This window comes from Podarcis filfolensis, assembly GCF_964270895.1.
Source record: "Podarcis filfolensis genome assembly, chromosome: 3".
Taxonomy (NCBI): Eukaryota; Metazoa; Chordata; class Lepidosauria; order Squamata; family Lacertidae; genus Podarcis; species Podarcis filfolensis.
Genome location: NC_139606.1, coordinates 71,207,324 through 71,221,779, shown reverse-complemented (window position 1 = coordinate 71,221,779; position 14,456 = coordinate 71,207,324). Strand labels below are relative to the sequence as shown.

Here is a 14,456-nt window from a genome sequence, read left to right as displayed (position 1 = left end):
GTTTATCACTGCTTCTTTAATCTGGACTAACCAGATTATCTCTGTGATCTTGATAAAATGAGTATTCTAGATAGCAGCAGGTGCTCTGTGCTTTAAAAGGCAAAAACCTAAAAAAACTAAAAATGTAGTATGAGGTTTAGAATGAATTACTAAATCCTTTAAATCCACATTATTCACCTCTAATAACCCATGTACCAAAGAGTTGAAGCATTTAACTGATGAACAGCTTTTCTATCTAATGTAAATATATCAGATCAAATGGAAAAAGCCTGAATGGTTTTCCAGGTCAATCATGATGACGAAGACAATAATAAGGGAACAGTGGTAGTAGTAAATAAAAGTGCATGGCTTTTTAAAAAAAGACTGGTGGCATTCTTTAGGAGCAAAGTAATATCCTTCTTACATTTAGTTATATCTGTATGAGGTAGCCCAATTATGTGTGAAATATGCAGAGGGGATTTCAGAAAATAATAAATAGTACTTCCCCACGCAATAACTCCTAAGGACCCCTTCCTAACAAAGCCCCAATTAACTCTCCCAAACCTGCTCCAGAAGGTTGGGAGATCTTCCACAGCAGCTTTCAATCTCACATGAGGAATTATGATTGTACAAGGTCTATTTTTATTTAAAATATTTCTATCTCACTTTTTAATACTGATTCACAAGGTAGCTTTCAATATAAACCTAGAATAATTAAGAACAACAGGATAAAAAGAGGAAAACAGAAATGTTTTAACTCTTTATGGTAAAGGGACAAGATGCCACAAAAAACCAGAAATTCCTGCTACCTGTTACCATCTACATTAATTCAGAAAGTGGGACCATTCTCAAGTCCTCTTAAAATGTTCTTAAAAGTTGAGCATGTACATGTGAGAGAAAAGTTGGGTGCTATATTTCTATGTAAATTAGGAACCAATCTGATCATTTCTCGAATAGGATTATTTACACTCTACCTACCAAACATAGGCATGTCATTTTCATCTCATGAAAATCTTCTCTAGTTTGCCCAGTTACTCTCAGACTTTGGTTCAACCTATCAGTCCTGGGCATTTCATTTTGTTTGCTACTTTGCTTTTTTGAGGGTGGAACAGGGCCAAGGCAGAGTGAAGCAGAATGGAACACCACTGGAAAGAAGAAGAGAAGAGAAAATTGTCCGTTGCTCAGATTCCTTTGTTCTCACAATTAACACATACTGTCATGGCTGCTTTTCATAAGACCCTATATGACTATATTTCAAATACCTTCCTTTTTTAAGAGAAAAGGGGAAGCATTCAAAATGCACATATATAGTGCAAAGAGATGCAGGACTTTGTTGAAAGCATCAAAGTGTAAATAACATTCTAGTTGTAAATGAAGATTATTTGCACCATCATTAAAGAAAAATGAATAACTTTCGGTGGGTAACTTGATGTAAACCAATGGTTTAAAATCAGCCTTTGCTTGCCAATTTTGATTTTTACTATTAGTGGTTGCTAACCTTTGGCTCTCTAGACTAGATGTTGAACCTTGATTTACATCATCCCTGACTCTTGTTATGCTGGATGAAGCTGATGCAGGTTGGAAGCCAACAACATCTAGAGGGCTACAAATAAGTCATCCTCAATTTAAATTGTTGTTTTAAATCACAATTTAAATAAAGCCACCATCTGCCTGTAGGTCTCCTGCTACCACAAAGTACACCCCAGGTTTCCGTCTTGCGTCCACCCACTCCTGTGGTCTGCTATCCGTGGATTGTCTGGTCCTCCCCACACAGATGGAGGAGAGAGAAGAAAGGAATATACAAACCCAGAGAACTTAACAATGAAGCTGGGAAGGAAGATGAGGCAGTTGTGAAGAGATGCTGGGTGGCAAGCACCTGCCCAACAGTACCACTGAGCCTGAAACCAATTTCAATTGTGACCAAACATCATTTGACAAGCAGTGTTCTTTAACAGTTCGTAACATATATTATGTAAGTCTTGCACTAGTTAGCAGCTTCCCCCCAAATTTAGTGCCAACTGTGGTCTCTGAGCTACAAAGACAGGCCAAATCAGTTAAGTTTTTTCACTTACTGAGGAAAAGGTTACTCTAAAACCAGAGAGAGAATTTTAAATATACAGTGGTACCTCGGGTTACATACGCTTCAGGTTACAGACTCCGCTAACCCAGAAATATTACCTTGGGTTAAGAACTTTGCTTCAGGATGAGAATAGAAATCGTGCAGCGGCAACAGGAGGCCCTATTAGCTAAACTGGTGCTTCAGGTTAAGATCAGTTTCAGGTTAAGAACAGACCTCCAGAACAAATTAAGTTCTTAACCCAAGGTACCACTGTATTAAAAAATCTGTTACAGAATTATACTCATAACCCTGGAATCATTTAAAAGCATATTATTACTTTTTGACAGACAGACCAGCTATCACTTTTTCTTATTCTTTTAAAGAAACACTAGTCTTCCACAGATAATTTGAGACCCATTACTTTACTGGCATCCATCTGTTTTAAGAGACAATGGAGTAAACCTCTGGGGGTGAAGTCAAACCGCTGCATTAGCAGCACTTAAGTGACCTCCCCAGGGCGCAAGCCTGGCAGTGTGTATGGAGGTTCTGGGTTGCCCAGATGACAAGACCACCCTCTCGGCTTCGCTGGTATGGTCCACAGGAAAACGGAGAAGTACATTTGGCATCAGTTTGGCTGTAGCAGTTGCTGGAAGGAGGCATACAAAATTTACTCCTTAGGCTTTTTTTTCTCCCCAAGTTATCCTGCAAGGTAGCAGAGGTTTAAGGATCAGAGTTTCCCCCCTTCTGCATGGGCTACCTTCTCAGGTTGATGAGTCCCATCTGCCCCTCACTTTTCTCTGCAGCACATACAGAAAATGCACTCCACATAAGGACCACAATGTGTCCCCCAACAGAAGTACTACCCCTCCCCTAACACCCTGACCCACTGCTATCACCATACTGCGAAATTAAGAAGTGAGTAACTGCAAGTTTGTGTTAAAGATGGGAAGCAGGTCTAAAAAAGTTTAAGCGTTTACTGTAAAATCTTATTTCCACCTTACATCCTGCATCAGTGTGAGAGATCATCCTAATAATAACAACAACAACAACAACAACAACAACAACAACAATTTATTATTTATTCCCCATCCATCTGGCTTGGTTTCCCCAGCCACTCTGGGCAGCTCCCAGCCGAATACTAAAAAACACAATGCAGCATTAAACATTAAAAACATGCCTAAACAGGGCTGCCAAAGTAAGATAAAAGTAAGCAAAGATTGCTTATTGCTTTGACATCTGACGGTGGGGCATTCCACAGGGCAGGCACCACTACCAAGTAGGCCCTCTGCCTGGTTCCCTGTAACTTCACTTCTCGCAGTGAGGGAACCACCAGAAGGCCCTCAGAGCTGGACCTCGGTGTCTGGACTGAACAATGGAGATGGAGACGCTCCTTCAGGTATACTGGACTGAGGCCGTTTAGGGCTTTAAAGGTCAGTACCAACACTCTGAATTGTGCTTGGAAACATACTTGGAAACATACTAGCTCCAGTCAGAACCAGTGTTATATGGTCTCGGTGGCCACTCCCAATCACCAGTCTAGCTGCCGCATTCTGGATTAAGTGCAGTTTCCGAGTCACCTTCAAAGGAGCACATTGCATAGTCCCACACAGAGCGCATTGCATAGTCCAAGCGGGAGATAACCAGAGCATGCACCCCTCTGGCAATACAGTCTGCAGGCAAGTAGGGTCTCAGCCTGCGTACCAGATGGAGCTGGTAAACAGCTGCCCTGGACACAGAATTAAACTGTGCCTCCATGGACAGCTGTGAGTCCAAAATGACTCCCAGGCTGCACACCTGGTCCTTCAGGGGCACAGTTACTCCATTCAGGACCAGGGAGTCCTCAACACCAGCCTGCCCCATCCCCCAAGAACAGTATTTCTGTCTTGTCAGGATTCAACCTCAATCTGTTAGCCGCCATCCCTCCTCCAACTGCCTCCAGGCACTCACACAGGAATTTTACTGCCCTCACTGGTTCTGATTTGAAAGAGAGGTAGAGCTGGGTATCATCTGCATATTGATGAACACCCAGCCCAAAGCCCCTGAAGATCTCTCCTAGTGGCTTCATGTAGATGTTAAAAAGCATTGGGGGGGGGGGAGGACGGAACTCTGAGGAACCCCACAAGTGAGAGCCCAGGGGTCTGAACACTCATCCCCCACCACCACTTTCTGGACACGGCCCAGGAGAAAGGAGCGGAACCACTGTATAACAGTTCCCCCAACTCCCAGCCTCTAGACGGTCCAGAAGGATGTTAGATTCCATACAATTCATTTTTTTGCGAAACTAACAGTGGAATCCTAGCAATATCTTACCCTTACATTAGTCTGTATCTTCTAAGGCTGCAATCCTATCATAGTAGATGGTATCAACTGAAATAAAGTAAATTTCCTTCTCAGATTATGCTTAGTAATTTTTGATAAATAATTTTCTGGACCTAGTTTATGAATGTATCTTATTGAATTTCAATAAACACAAAGTTGAGCAACATGAAATGAACAAGTATTAGTGTCTTACAGACTATTCTATCAGTCATATTATGTAAAGGGGGTACAAGGGAGACAGGATTAGTGCCAATAAGTCACATTATTTCACATAGCCTCTCCACAAACTTGCTTGCAAGCCTGGAGGCTTGGAACCTTCCTGTAGCGTATTGATAAATGTGAGAAAGGGGGCCCGATTTATACATGAGTAATATTCTAAAGAGGAACTACCTTTACAGACCTATAAAAATATGTATGGGCAAATATAAATTCCATATTTAAACTTCTTAGCTGATTCACAGTTACCCTGAAGAAATTGAGTATCCAAATATGTTGATTACCCTTTGCATATTAAAATACAATTTATCCAGTTAAAGAATTTTTGCTGAATACCCAGGATATCTATAAGTGGAATTCTAAATTTCACTCTTCTAATGATTGAGTCCACACCAGCATTTCAACTTAACAGACAGAATGATCCCCCCTCCTCCTCCTGTGTGCTGTTCTGGAGGGGGAGGCACCATTACACAAGCAGAAGTGCTAGGCTTCTGCTGACAGGATTAGTTATGTGAATCCCACCCTCAAAGTTTACAACAAACCCTAAAAGTTTACAAAGTCTGCTAACAGATTTTCTTAGACCATAGAGTTAATCCAGTTTTGGAACCAAAGTACAACATTAAAATATATCTAGCTATCCCTAATACAATCTTTAAGATTCTATTCTGAATGCAACATAAATCCCCTTTGCTCTGGAAGCTGTAGATCTTTTCCATACAAAACTTGTGGCTCAACTTTAGACTTCAACAAGTTCAATATTGGTATAGCTAGCCTTCTTCCCAATAGTTCAGCAACGTTTGAAAACCTTGCCTACTCTCAGATAAGCTTTCAGCTTCATTTCTTTTACATGAGGGTTCCATGAATACAAGGCAATGAAGAATACTCCAGGTTATCTATAATTTCACAAATCTTCACAGTTACTATAGTTTTCATAATTAAATTATTATTTGTTTACAATATAATCCTAAAAATGTGAAAAGCATTCTGAGGCCTATTTCTGCATAAGCAAATGTGAGCATACAACCTGCATACAATAAAAGCAAAATCCTTACAACACCATGTCAGGGGGACCTCTACAGTTTCACCTTTAGTAGATGTAAAGCACTGAGTGTCATCAGCATAATTATTGTCAGCCGCTCCAAACTATTTCATGCAGAAGTTGAATTGTATACAGCAGATAAAATGGACCACGGCTTATGCAACACCACTCTTCTTAGCCAGCCAGCTAACAAGTCAGGACTCAAGCCAGCAAAGTGTTGCTCCCTCAATTCTATCTTGGCAACTGGTCCAGAATGATACCAGGGTTAACAGAAGAAATATTTAGTAGGCCCCAGTCCATCTGCAAACTTCTTGAATACTTCTGTTTGAGTTCTAGTCTCAATTTTTCATATGGAAACAGGTCCTTACATATTTTGCTAAACTTATTTCCAAGAAATGGCTAATCTCTGCTTTTTATATGAAAAAAGTTACAGTCATACCTCTAGTTGCATTAGGTTCACGTTGCGGATTTTTGGGTTGCGAACGCTGCAACCCCGGAAGTGTATCCTCCCAGGTTTCGCTGCGTGCATGCGCGCAGAAGCGTTCTGCGCGCTTCACACATGAGCGCTCTATTGCATCACATGCAGAAGCGGCGCTCTACTTACGGACATTTCGGGGTGCGAATGGCACCCTAGAATAGATCATGTCCGTAAGTAGAGGTACCACTGTACTAGCAGTAATTTGAAGAACTGCAACTTGTAAAGGGAAATCAAATTCTTCTACATTAAAAAGCATGCTATAGTAATACTATATTTTAGTCTGCAAAACAGCAAGCAAGAATATATAATCATCTGAATAAATTGCAAGATTAGAAGGCAAACCAATCCATTTACAGTGGGACATTTCACCTAACAGGTAAAGGAGTGGACATAGAGGTATCTTACCACTTACGTTCATTTCTCCAAACTGTCTGACCTTCACTGTCAGTAAGCAGAATGACAAGCCCACCAACTGTTTCCCTCCCTGGGCTACAATGCATTCTCTTCCTTTTTAAGGCCAGTGTACCACTGCAACAAACAGCAGGGCTTAAGCCAGCTGCTAGAATGTCACACAAATATATTTAGCTCTGATCTCATTTATTGCCTTCCCTTAGTGACAACCATGTAGTAACCTTCTTGCTCTTGCCTGCTGACATTCTTTACCAAACTGGCACCACCACAATGCAGCAAGATTATCTGTCATCAAGACACATGCATTCGAGGTAGAGTCTTAATGTATTTATTAATTTTTATTTGCTTGAAACTACCTAGGACAAGCTGAAGTTTGGCAAATACTTTGGCACATCCTTTCCTCACTAATTTCAGTAGAGCTGTGTACAAGTCATAAGTGAAATTCTCATCTTGAATTTTTAAAGTTTTGTGTTATTACAGATATTGTCATACTATTCATCAATATACCGATCAGATATTAGAAAAGCTACCATACCACAGCTGCATGGGTGCCTTAGGTTGTTTTTGCTTTTTTAATTTTTTTTATTGGATCAAAAGTGTTGTATCTCAATGTTCTAAGTCATTATTTTGGATAATGTGTTATCCACGTTCCCTGTTGGGTCATGTATGCAAGATAACTGACTGTTTAGTTTATTTTGTTTATAGTGAAATAAAATTATACACACATACACAAACGCAGCAATTTAACACATTTTATTTCATTCCTCAAGCTTTGTGGAAAAACTGATCCTTAGAGACAAACTGGAAAAGGTTTGTGGAAATAGAAGTACTTTTATTCCCATCTGAAGACTGCCATATTTCATGATATTTCTGTTGTCATTGTTGTCCCCCCGCCAAAGCTCCTTTTATCTGACATGGGGGAGATTCACAGAACTACATTGGAGGATAATTCCACCCATAACATCCAATTACAAAGTCAACCACAAATAAGGTTTTTAAAAAATACATGATTTTAATAATAGCCCGCATTAGTTGAATTCTCAATACTCAAGACCTAGACCTGCTTCAGACATCATTCGATTGCCAGGAACATGTTTTGAACTTTCACTTCTCCCAAATTCCCTCCATCCCTAGCTTCTGGCATGCTTCTTTTGCCATGACATCTGAATGATTCAAACTATGATTCAAACATTAGGGAAACCCCAATAATGTCCAAGTACAAAGATACTTTTATCTCCCTTAGGCTACCCCTTCCTAAACAGCTAAGCGATGAACGAATGAGAATGCTTAAGTAGGCACAGAAACTCTGATGGAGGTGCTGGGGGCGGGGGAGAGAAAAGGCAAGGAGAAGCAAGGGAATATCATGGTAAAGGGGATAGCTGGTTAATTGTCATTCCCAAGCAGGAATGCTTGCAGGTACTACATGTCTGACTTCTGATCCACAGCTAATATTCAGTATCCTTTTGTTTAGAAATGCAAGGCATCTACAGATAGATGATGGTCAGCTCATTCAAGTCCTCAAGTAATTGATCAAAGAACTGAAATATATATAATTCCAGCATCCACTGAATGATAAACTTATTCTCAACTGGGAACTAATGAGAAAAATTAATAATCTAAATCACATTAAGGAGCAAACACACCATGCAGATTTCTGAAGTTCAAATCGGTCTAGAAAGAGTAGCATGCCCCATGTTCTCTATCAGGATACCTTCATTCTTTCAAAGTCTGGGTTTCATTGCAAAAGAATTCTGTCCTCCAAACTAGTCACAGAAAATTCATATGCTATTTACAATCAGCCATCAAACAGTGATTTGCTGCTGTAAAGGTGCATTTATTTAGCATGCCCAATGTATAGAAGGAATTAAAGAATTTCAGCAATCCCCAACCAGATTCCAGGGAGTCCTGACTGCAGCTCTTTCTAGTGATGGCATTACTCCATGCTTGAGTACTTCTTCATTTGTTTCACTATCAACTGACAGGATATTTAAACTGTAACCCGATGATCACATTTGATGAGCTCTCTTATTCATAGGAATCTGATCTTATGCAGTCTTTTATTGGCAAGCTGGATTCCGGTAAGGTGCATGAAGTCAGCTTGACCGATTGCTCTATCACCCAGCTGATGGCAATACTTGACAGGGATGTGTTCTTTCTCAAGCAAGCAACACACTGATCATGCTCAACCTCTAAACACACATTTTTGAAGACAGGTATTCATGTTATCTCTCTTCTCTTATCAACCAGTAAGTCTCTGCTTCCTTACCCTCTTGAAACCTAGCAGAATAATATAATTAAGGGAAATTAGAAAAGAAATATAGATATAAATATTCAAAGCACTGTCAGAAAGAAGTTCACCTTGTTTTGTAGTGTCACAACTTGGAATTAAAAAATGAGACAGATTCTCTATCATATTTTATAAAAAGGAGACACTTTCAAAGTTTAAATTTTTTTGGAAGAGACATAAGTTCAATGGGCATGCCCTGACATGACTTTCTGGAGTATTTTACATAGCATCATGTCACTGAACTTCTACACAGGACTAATAAACACTACTAATGGGGGGGTGAGGGGGTAATACTGATGAAAGCCAGTGTGGTGTAGTGGTTAGAATGTCAGACTAGGACCTGGGAGACTAGGGTTCAAATCCCAACTCAGCCCCGAGCATGGATGCCCAGGTCTCTGGGGTGGCCTGGAGTACATTTGCACAGTTAAAGCTAGTGCACCAGCTGCACCTGTTTCTGGGCACAATTAAAAGTGCTGGTTATGACCTATACAGCCCTTTATGGTTTAGGTCCAAGCTATCTGAAGGAGCGCATCCCTCATATGAACCTGCCCATGATTTAAGATCTTTGAGGAAGGCCTTCTCTCGTTCCCACCACCCTCACAGGCATGCTTGGTAGGAACATGGGAAAGGGCCTTCTCATTGGCTGCACCCAGACTTTGGAACTCCCTCCCTAGAGAAGTCAGACTGGCTCCCTCCTTGCTCCTCCTTCCACTGGCAGGTGAAGGTTTTCTTGTTCCAAGAGGCTTTTGAGAACTGACTGCTTTTAATGAGAGGACTGGTGCCGTGCTGTTTTTATTGTAATTATCTGTATGGTTTTAATAGATTTTGCGTGTGTGCGTGCACACACACACTTTTAATTTCAAATTCCATCTAAGTTTAATTTTTAAAATGCTTGTTCATAGCTGTTATTATCTGTAAGCCACAGTTAGCCTGTCAGGGAAAAGGGTGGGGTATAAATAAATATATGTACAACTACAACAGCAGCATAAAAAGCTGCCTTAGGCCAGGTCAGGTATTTGCCCATCTAGCCTAATATTACCCATTATGACTGACAGTAGCTCTCCAGGGTCTCATCACTTCCTGCTGCAGGAATGGAGAACCTCAGGTCGGGCGGCTGAATGTGGCCCTCCAGGCCTCTCCATCTGGCCCTCAAAACTATCTACAGCTCATATCCCTCTCATTGGCCCAACTTTGCACCAGAAGTGCTTTTGCCTGACTGGAATGTGTCCTTGAACTCTGATGATGCCTCTTGCAAATCGGGACGGAGGATAGGGGGGGCTGTGTGAGTACATATAGGAACTAGCCTACTATACAAAGGCAAAGTTTCATTAGCAGCTCTGTCCACTTTTGCTTTTGGTCATATCCACCACTGGCACGAGGCCCTTAGAATATTGCCTAGAAGGGAATGTGTCTCTTAGCTTGAAAAGGGTTCCCCATCCATGCCTTACTAGATACTTTTACCTGGAGTTATCAGGGATTGAACCTGGCAGCTTCTGCCTTCAAAGCATGTGCTCTACATTATTGAGTAATGGTTTTCTCCCCTGGAAACAGATAATAGTTTGGGAGGGTGGGAGATTTAAACTGGGAATAGTGTAGATAGCAAGAAAATGGCTATCAGATTTCAAAGTCTGAAAGCAACAAGAACCAGGAGCTAATAAAAATAGAAATATGACATTCTCATCAGCCCAAATCAGCAAGCAGCATGGAAAGCGATTTCAGAAAAAGCAGCAACTTGGCTGAAGCCCTGCCCCAGGGTTGGTATTTTTTGTTTTGTTTTTGAGTGGGGTGCTCCTCTCCCCCCCCCGCATTTTCTGGTCCCATGCCCCATTCACCGTATTACGGCAGTAAATGCTACCCTATCCTGCATTTTAAAAGCTTTTTTAATAAAATTATACAGACTCTGAATTCCTTAGTTTGTTATGTCTTCATTCCATAATTTACTCAACCATTATTAATTCAGGAAGAGCAATATCACAGCTTTCCATTTAGTAGTAACTGTTTTATGTACTAATTCATAATTAGTCTGATACTTAACTGAAAAAGTTACCATTGCTGCAGTATAGTTTCCTTTTTTTTTTTTAACTAAAACATGCATGTATAGACGCTCAACATGCTCAGGTGTGACAAGTATAAAAAACTTGAGCACACTTCCCAAACTCAGTTCAATGTGCCTGCAAGTGCTGTGCCCATAATAGGTAGGGCTCAATCGAATCCCAGATATTCTCAGAAAAGCAACTGCACAGATTGTGTATAATTCCAGAAGCATAGACATAAGATTAGACACTTCTCTCAAAACAAAATGGTCAAATGACCAGTCAATCACATTTTAACGGTTGCCTTCCGTTAAACTATACTGCCACTGTATAAAAAATGAAACTTGCTAACCACATATTTTCCAACTATTAGCAAATCAAAACTTATTACTCAAGATATTTCAGTGTAGATTTAAGTATTTAAAGAGTTGTTGTTGTTTAAAAACAAACTTTAGAGCTTTGCAGAAGTTCATCTAATATGAAGTTTCAATTGTTATTCTGTTGTAGAGGCAAGATGTCATGTATTCTGAAGTGCAATCTCATATGTTACAGAAAGAAGAGTGTCCTTCCAAATTATAATCTGGGCAGCAAGCTAGCCTATGCCTGTTCTTAGATGTAGGAAGGCTCATATATGGGAACATTTCAGAAACATCTCATTGGAGACAGGTGAGTTGATCATGAGCACACAAACTGCAAGTGCTGTGGGGATGAGTATAAATGGTCTTACACCTTGGCATCATGATAGAATCACGTAGCTTCCAGAAAAGTATTGCTTTGCCAAGTATTTAACAATAGTTAATACCGTTAACAGCTCATTATACTTTGTGAAGTGACCACTTTCTTAATCTTAGTTTAGTCCAGAAAAACAGCAAGATATAAGCCATAAAATAAAAAATAAAGATTGCTCTATTTATCAGATCTTACACCTCAGTAGTATTCTTGGATCTAGAAAACTGGCAAACATGAAGCCACACTGAGAGGGTATTGCAGAAGCTATAAGCCAGAAGATAGATTCACCAAAAGAAGGTACTTACATCTGGATATTCTTTTACAGGCACATAAAGTTTCTCTTGTAACTGTACAATAGGTCCCACAGCATCAGGTAATTCTGCACTTCTCTTCTCCGTGCTACCATTTAACGTGTCGTTATACATGTCTTTCCGTACTCTGCTAATTTCTGTGGGGGAAAATGTATACTTTGTGTTAAACTCAAGACATTACAATTTCTAAAACATTTATTTATCAATTTTATTGTCATCTTTATGGGACCCCAAAATTTATTTCAATTATAAAACAATTGGAAACTGAATACATATATGCACCTTTTAAAAACATTTCTGCTACTGCCAGTTATACTCCAGGGATGTTTCTTTACATTAAAAAAAGGCTGTTGTAGTAAAAATTTATAGATGTATTGACAAGGAAAATTTACAAATGTACCAGAAGCTGTTAACTGCTCTTTATTACTGAAATATGTAAAGGGAAATAACCGAAGTATTTCATGAATTTCATAGGGTCCATTATTGAGCACTATGACAAATCATTTAAAGCAACCAGAGTGTCAATTTGTCTTTATCTTTATTCTCAAAGTTACTAGAAAGTTACTAGAACTATTACTAGAATAGATTATGTTTATAATGTTCTATTAAAGCAATTAGAAGGTACTCTGAGGTAGGAGAGGACATTCTGCTTTATAATTGGTGCAGGGAAACTCATCAATCCTATTTACTACTTCATCATTATATAATATGATAAAATCTCTAAAAAATACTCAAAATTGATTAACTACAACTGGAAGTAAAGTTGTCAATACAAAACCTCTTAGTTATTGTTACCATAATATTTTACTTAAGTCCACCTTCAACTTTTGATTCAAGCAAAATACTGAAACCTCATGAACTATTTAAAGCTTTCCAAAATAAAAGTGTTTTTGCTTGCTTTATGAAATCAAATCCAGGATTGATAGGTATCATCCAACATCACACTCTTCCTCTCCTTATCACTGCGGGGCCCCCAAATCTGCTTCTGAGCGGCGGGGAGCACTCCAGAATAATTATGGGAGGTGGGAGGAAAGGAAGTTCCATTGCACAAGTGGAAACTTCATTGCACAATCAGGTGGGAATCATAGCATGTTACCGTAAGGGTTCAACTTCAGAGGAAACTACAGCACAGCAAACAGAAAATTCCTAGGAATTCTAGAACTTCGTTGGGTCCATTGAGATACACATGATCACATCAGGTCTACTGCTCAAGAAACAGTCTGGACAATCTTCTGAAACCTCACTTAGTAGTGATCCAATCACAAATGAAGGAACCAAAGCTAATAACCTATTTCCAGACCAATGCAACAAACCAAATATTCCAAAAGAGAAAATAACATCTGCATGCTTCAAATGTGGGGCTGGGAACTCAAAAGGAACCATTTTAGATAATACTGACCAAATAGAAATGACTATTCACTCTAAAGTAATTCATGTCACACCTCACGTCATGATGAAGTCACAGAATATCACTGCTATGACAGAAATGAAACTTGCATTTACCAAGATCAATCAGCTAGATTTTCAAGCAAGTGTTACTGAGGACTGCAGGCTTGAATGTGACTTTTCTTTTTAAAGGCCCACATTTTGGCAAGTTAAACAGACACCCATGTGTAACATTAAGAACATAAAATGATATAGATCTCAGTAGCAGCCTCACAAATTCAAGGCACAGCAATTATTAGACAACAGTTTCTCTAGCTCATCTCCCATCTGCCATTAGGGCACACTGGCCCCAACTCTTTCTCAAATTCAAACAGGCTTTCTTGCCTTGTAGTATAGAGAATTCTTCAGTGCCACAGACAACACATATGACTACTTACAGGCTGCTGAAATAAAGCTAAACAAAAATGAAACTTTAAATACATGAACAGGGTGGAGGGGCAGGATTTTCCTAAACCAATGTTTTGGAAGCATCTCTTAAAGAATAATTTTCTGTCCCACTGCCCTATTCAATTTTTTATATATGTTGTCTTTCACTAAATTTATACATTCTGTTGGTATTCAGTACAACAGAATCTAATTAACTAGTAGTCACTACAGAATGTGGTGTAGAATATTTACTATTGTACCCAAAATGGAAAAGAATTTCAAAGAGCACATCCAGAAACATTTAAGCTTAGTAACAGTAATTTCATTTCTCTACCACAAACTCACATAAAAATACATCTATGCAGTTTACAGAATTCTCAACTAAGACCAACTTTAGACTGAATAGTAGTCTCCCCATGTTAAAAACCAGTGAAGTTTCTAAAGCAGTTTGACATGTTTTAAGAAAGGGAATTCCACTAGGTAGCAGAAAACTGTTACATTACTTTAAGTAGCTCTTTGGATCACATACATTAATAGGATTCACTCCAAATTACTGTTTTCCTTCACACTCATTTCTCGTACACAACAGTTTGAAAGCACACCAGTGCAAGCAGATAAATAGGTACCAATGCAGCGGGAAGGTAAACAGCGTTTCCATGCGCTCTGGCTTCAGTAACGGTGTTCTGTTGTGCCAAAAGCAGTTTAGCCATGCTGGCCATATGACCCAGAAAGCTGTCTCCTAGCTCCTAGTCCAACACACTAACCATTACTGCACAACAGATG

General features: G+C 39.5%; 1 protein-coding gene across 25 annotated transcripts in view; it reads right to left on the bottom strand.

The window, feature by feature from the left end:
• The window catches only part of QKI (QKI, KH domain containing RNA binding), a 109,461-nt gene that overhangs the window by 61,227 nt on the left and 33,778 nt on the right, over positions 1-14,456 (bottom strand). For all 25 annotated transcript variants that reach the window (XR_014546181.1, XR_014546182.1, XR_014546183.1 and 22 more), the window contains exon 2: positions 11,856-11,998. Coding sequence is in view for 19 of the 25 variants with exons in the window: in XM_083605917.1 (XP_083462043.1) it covers positions 11,856-11,998 (143 nt within the window). In the remaining 6 variants the exon portion in view is untranslated. The remainder of the gene's footprint in view (positions 1-11,855; positions 11,999-14,456) is intronic.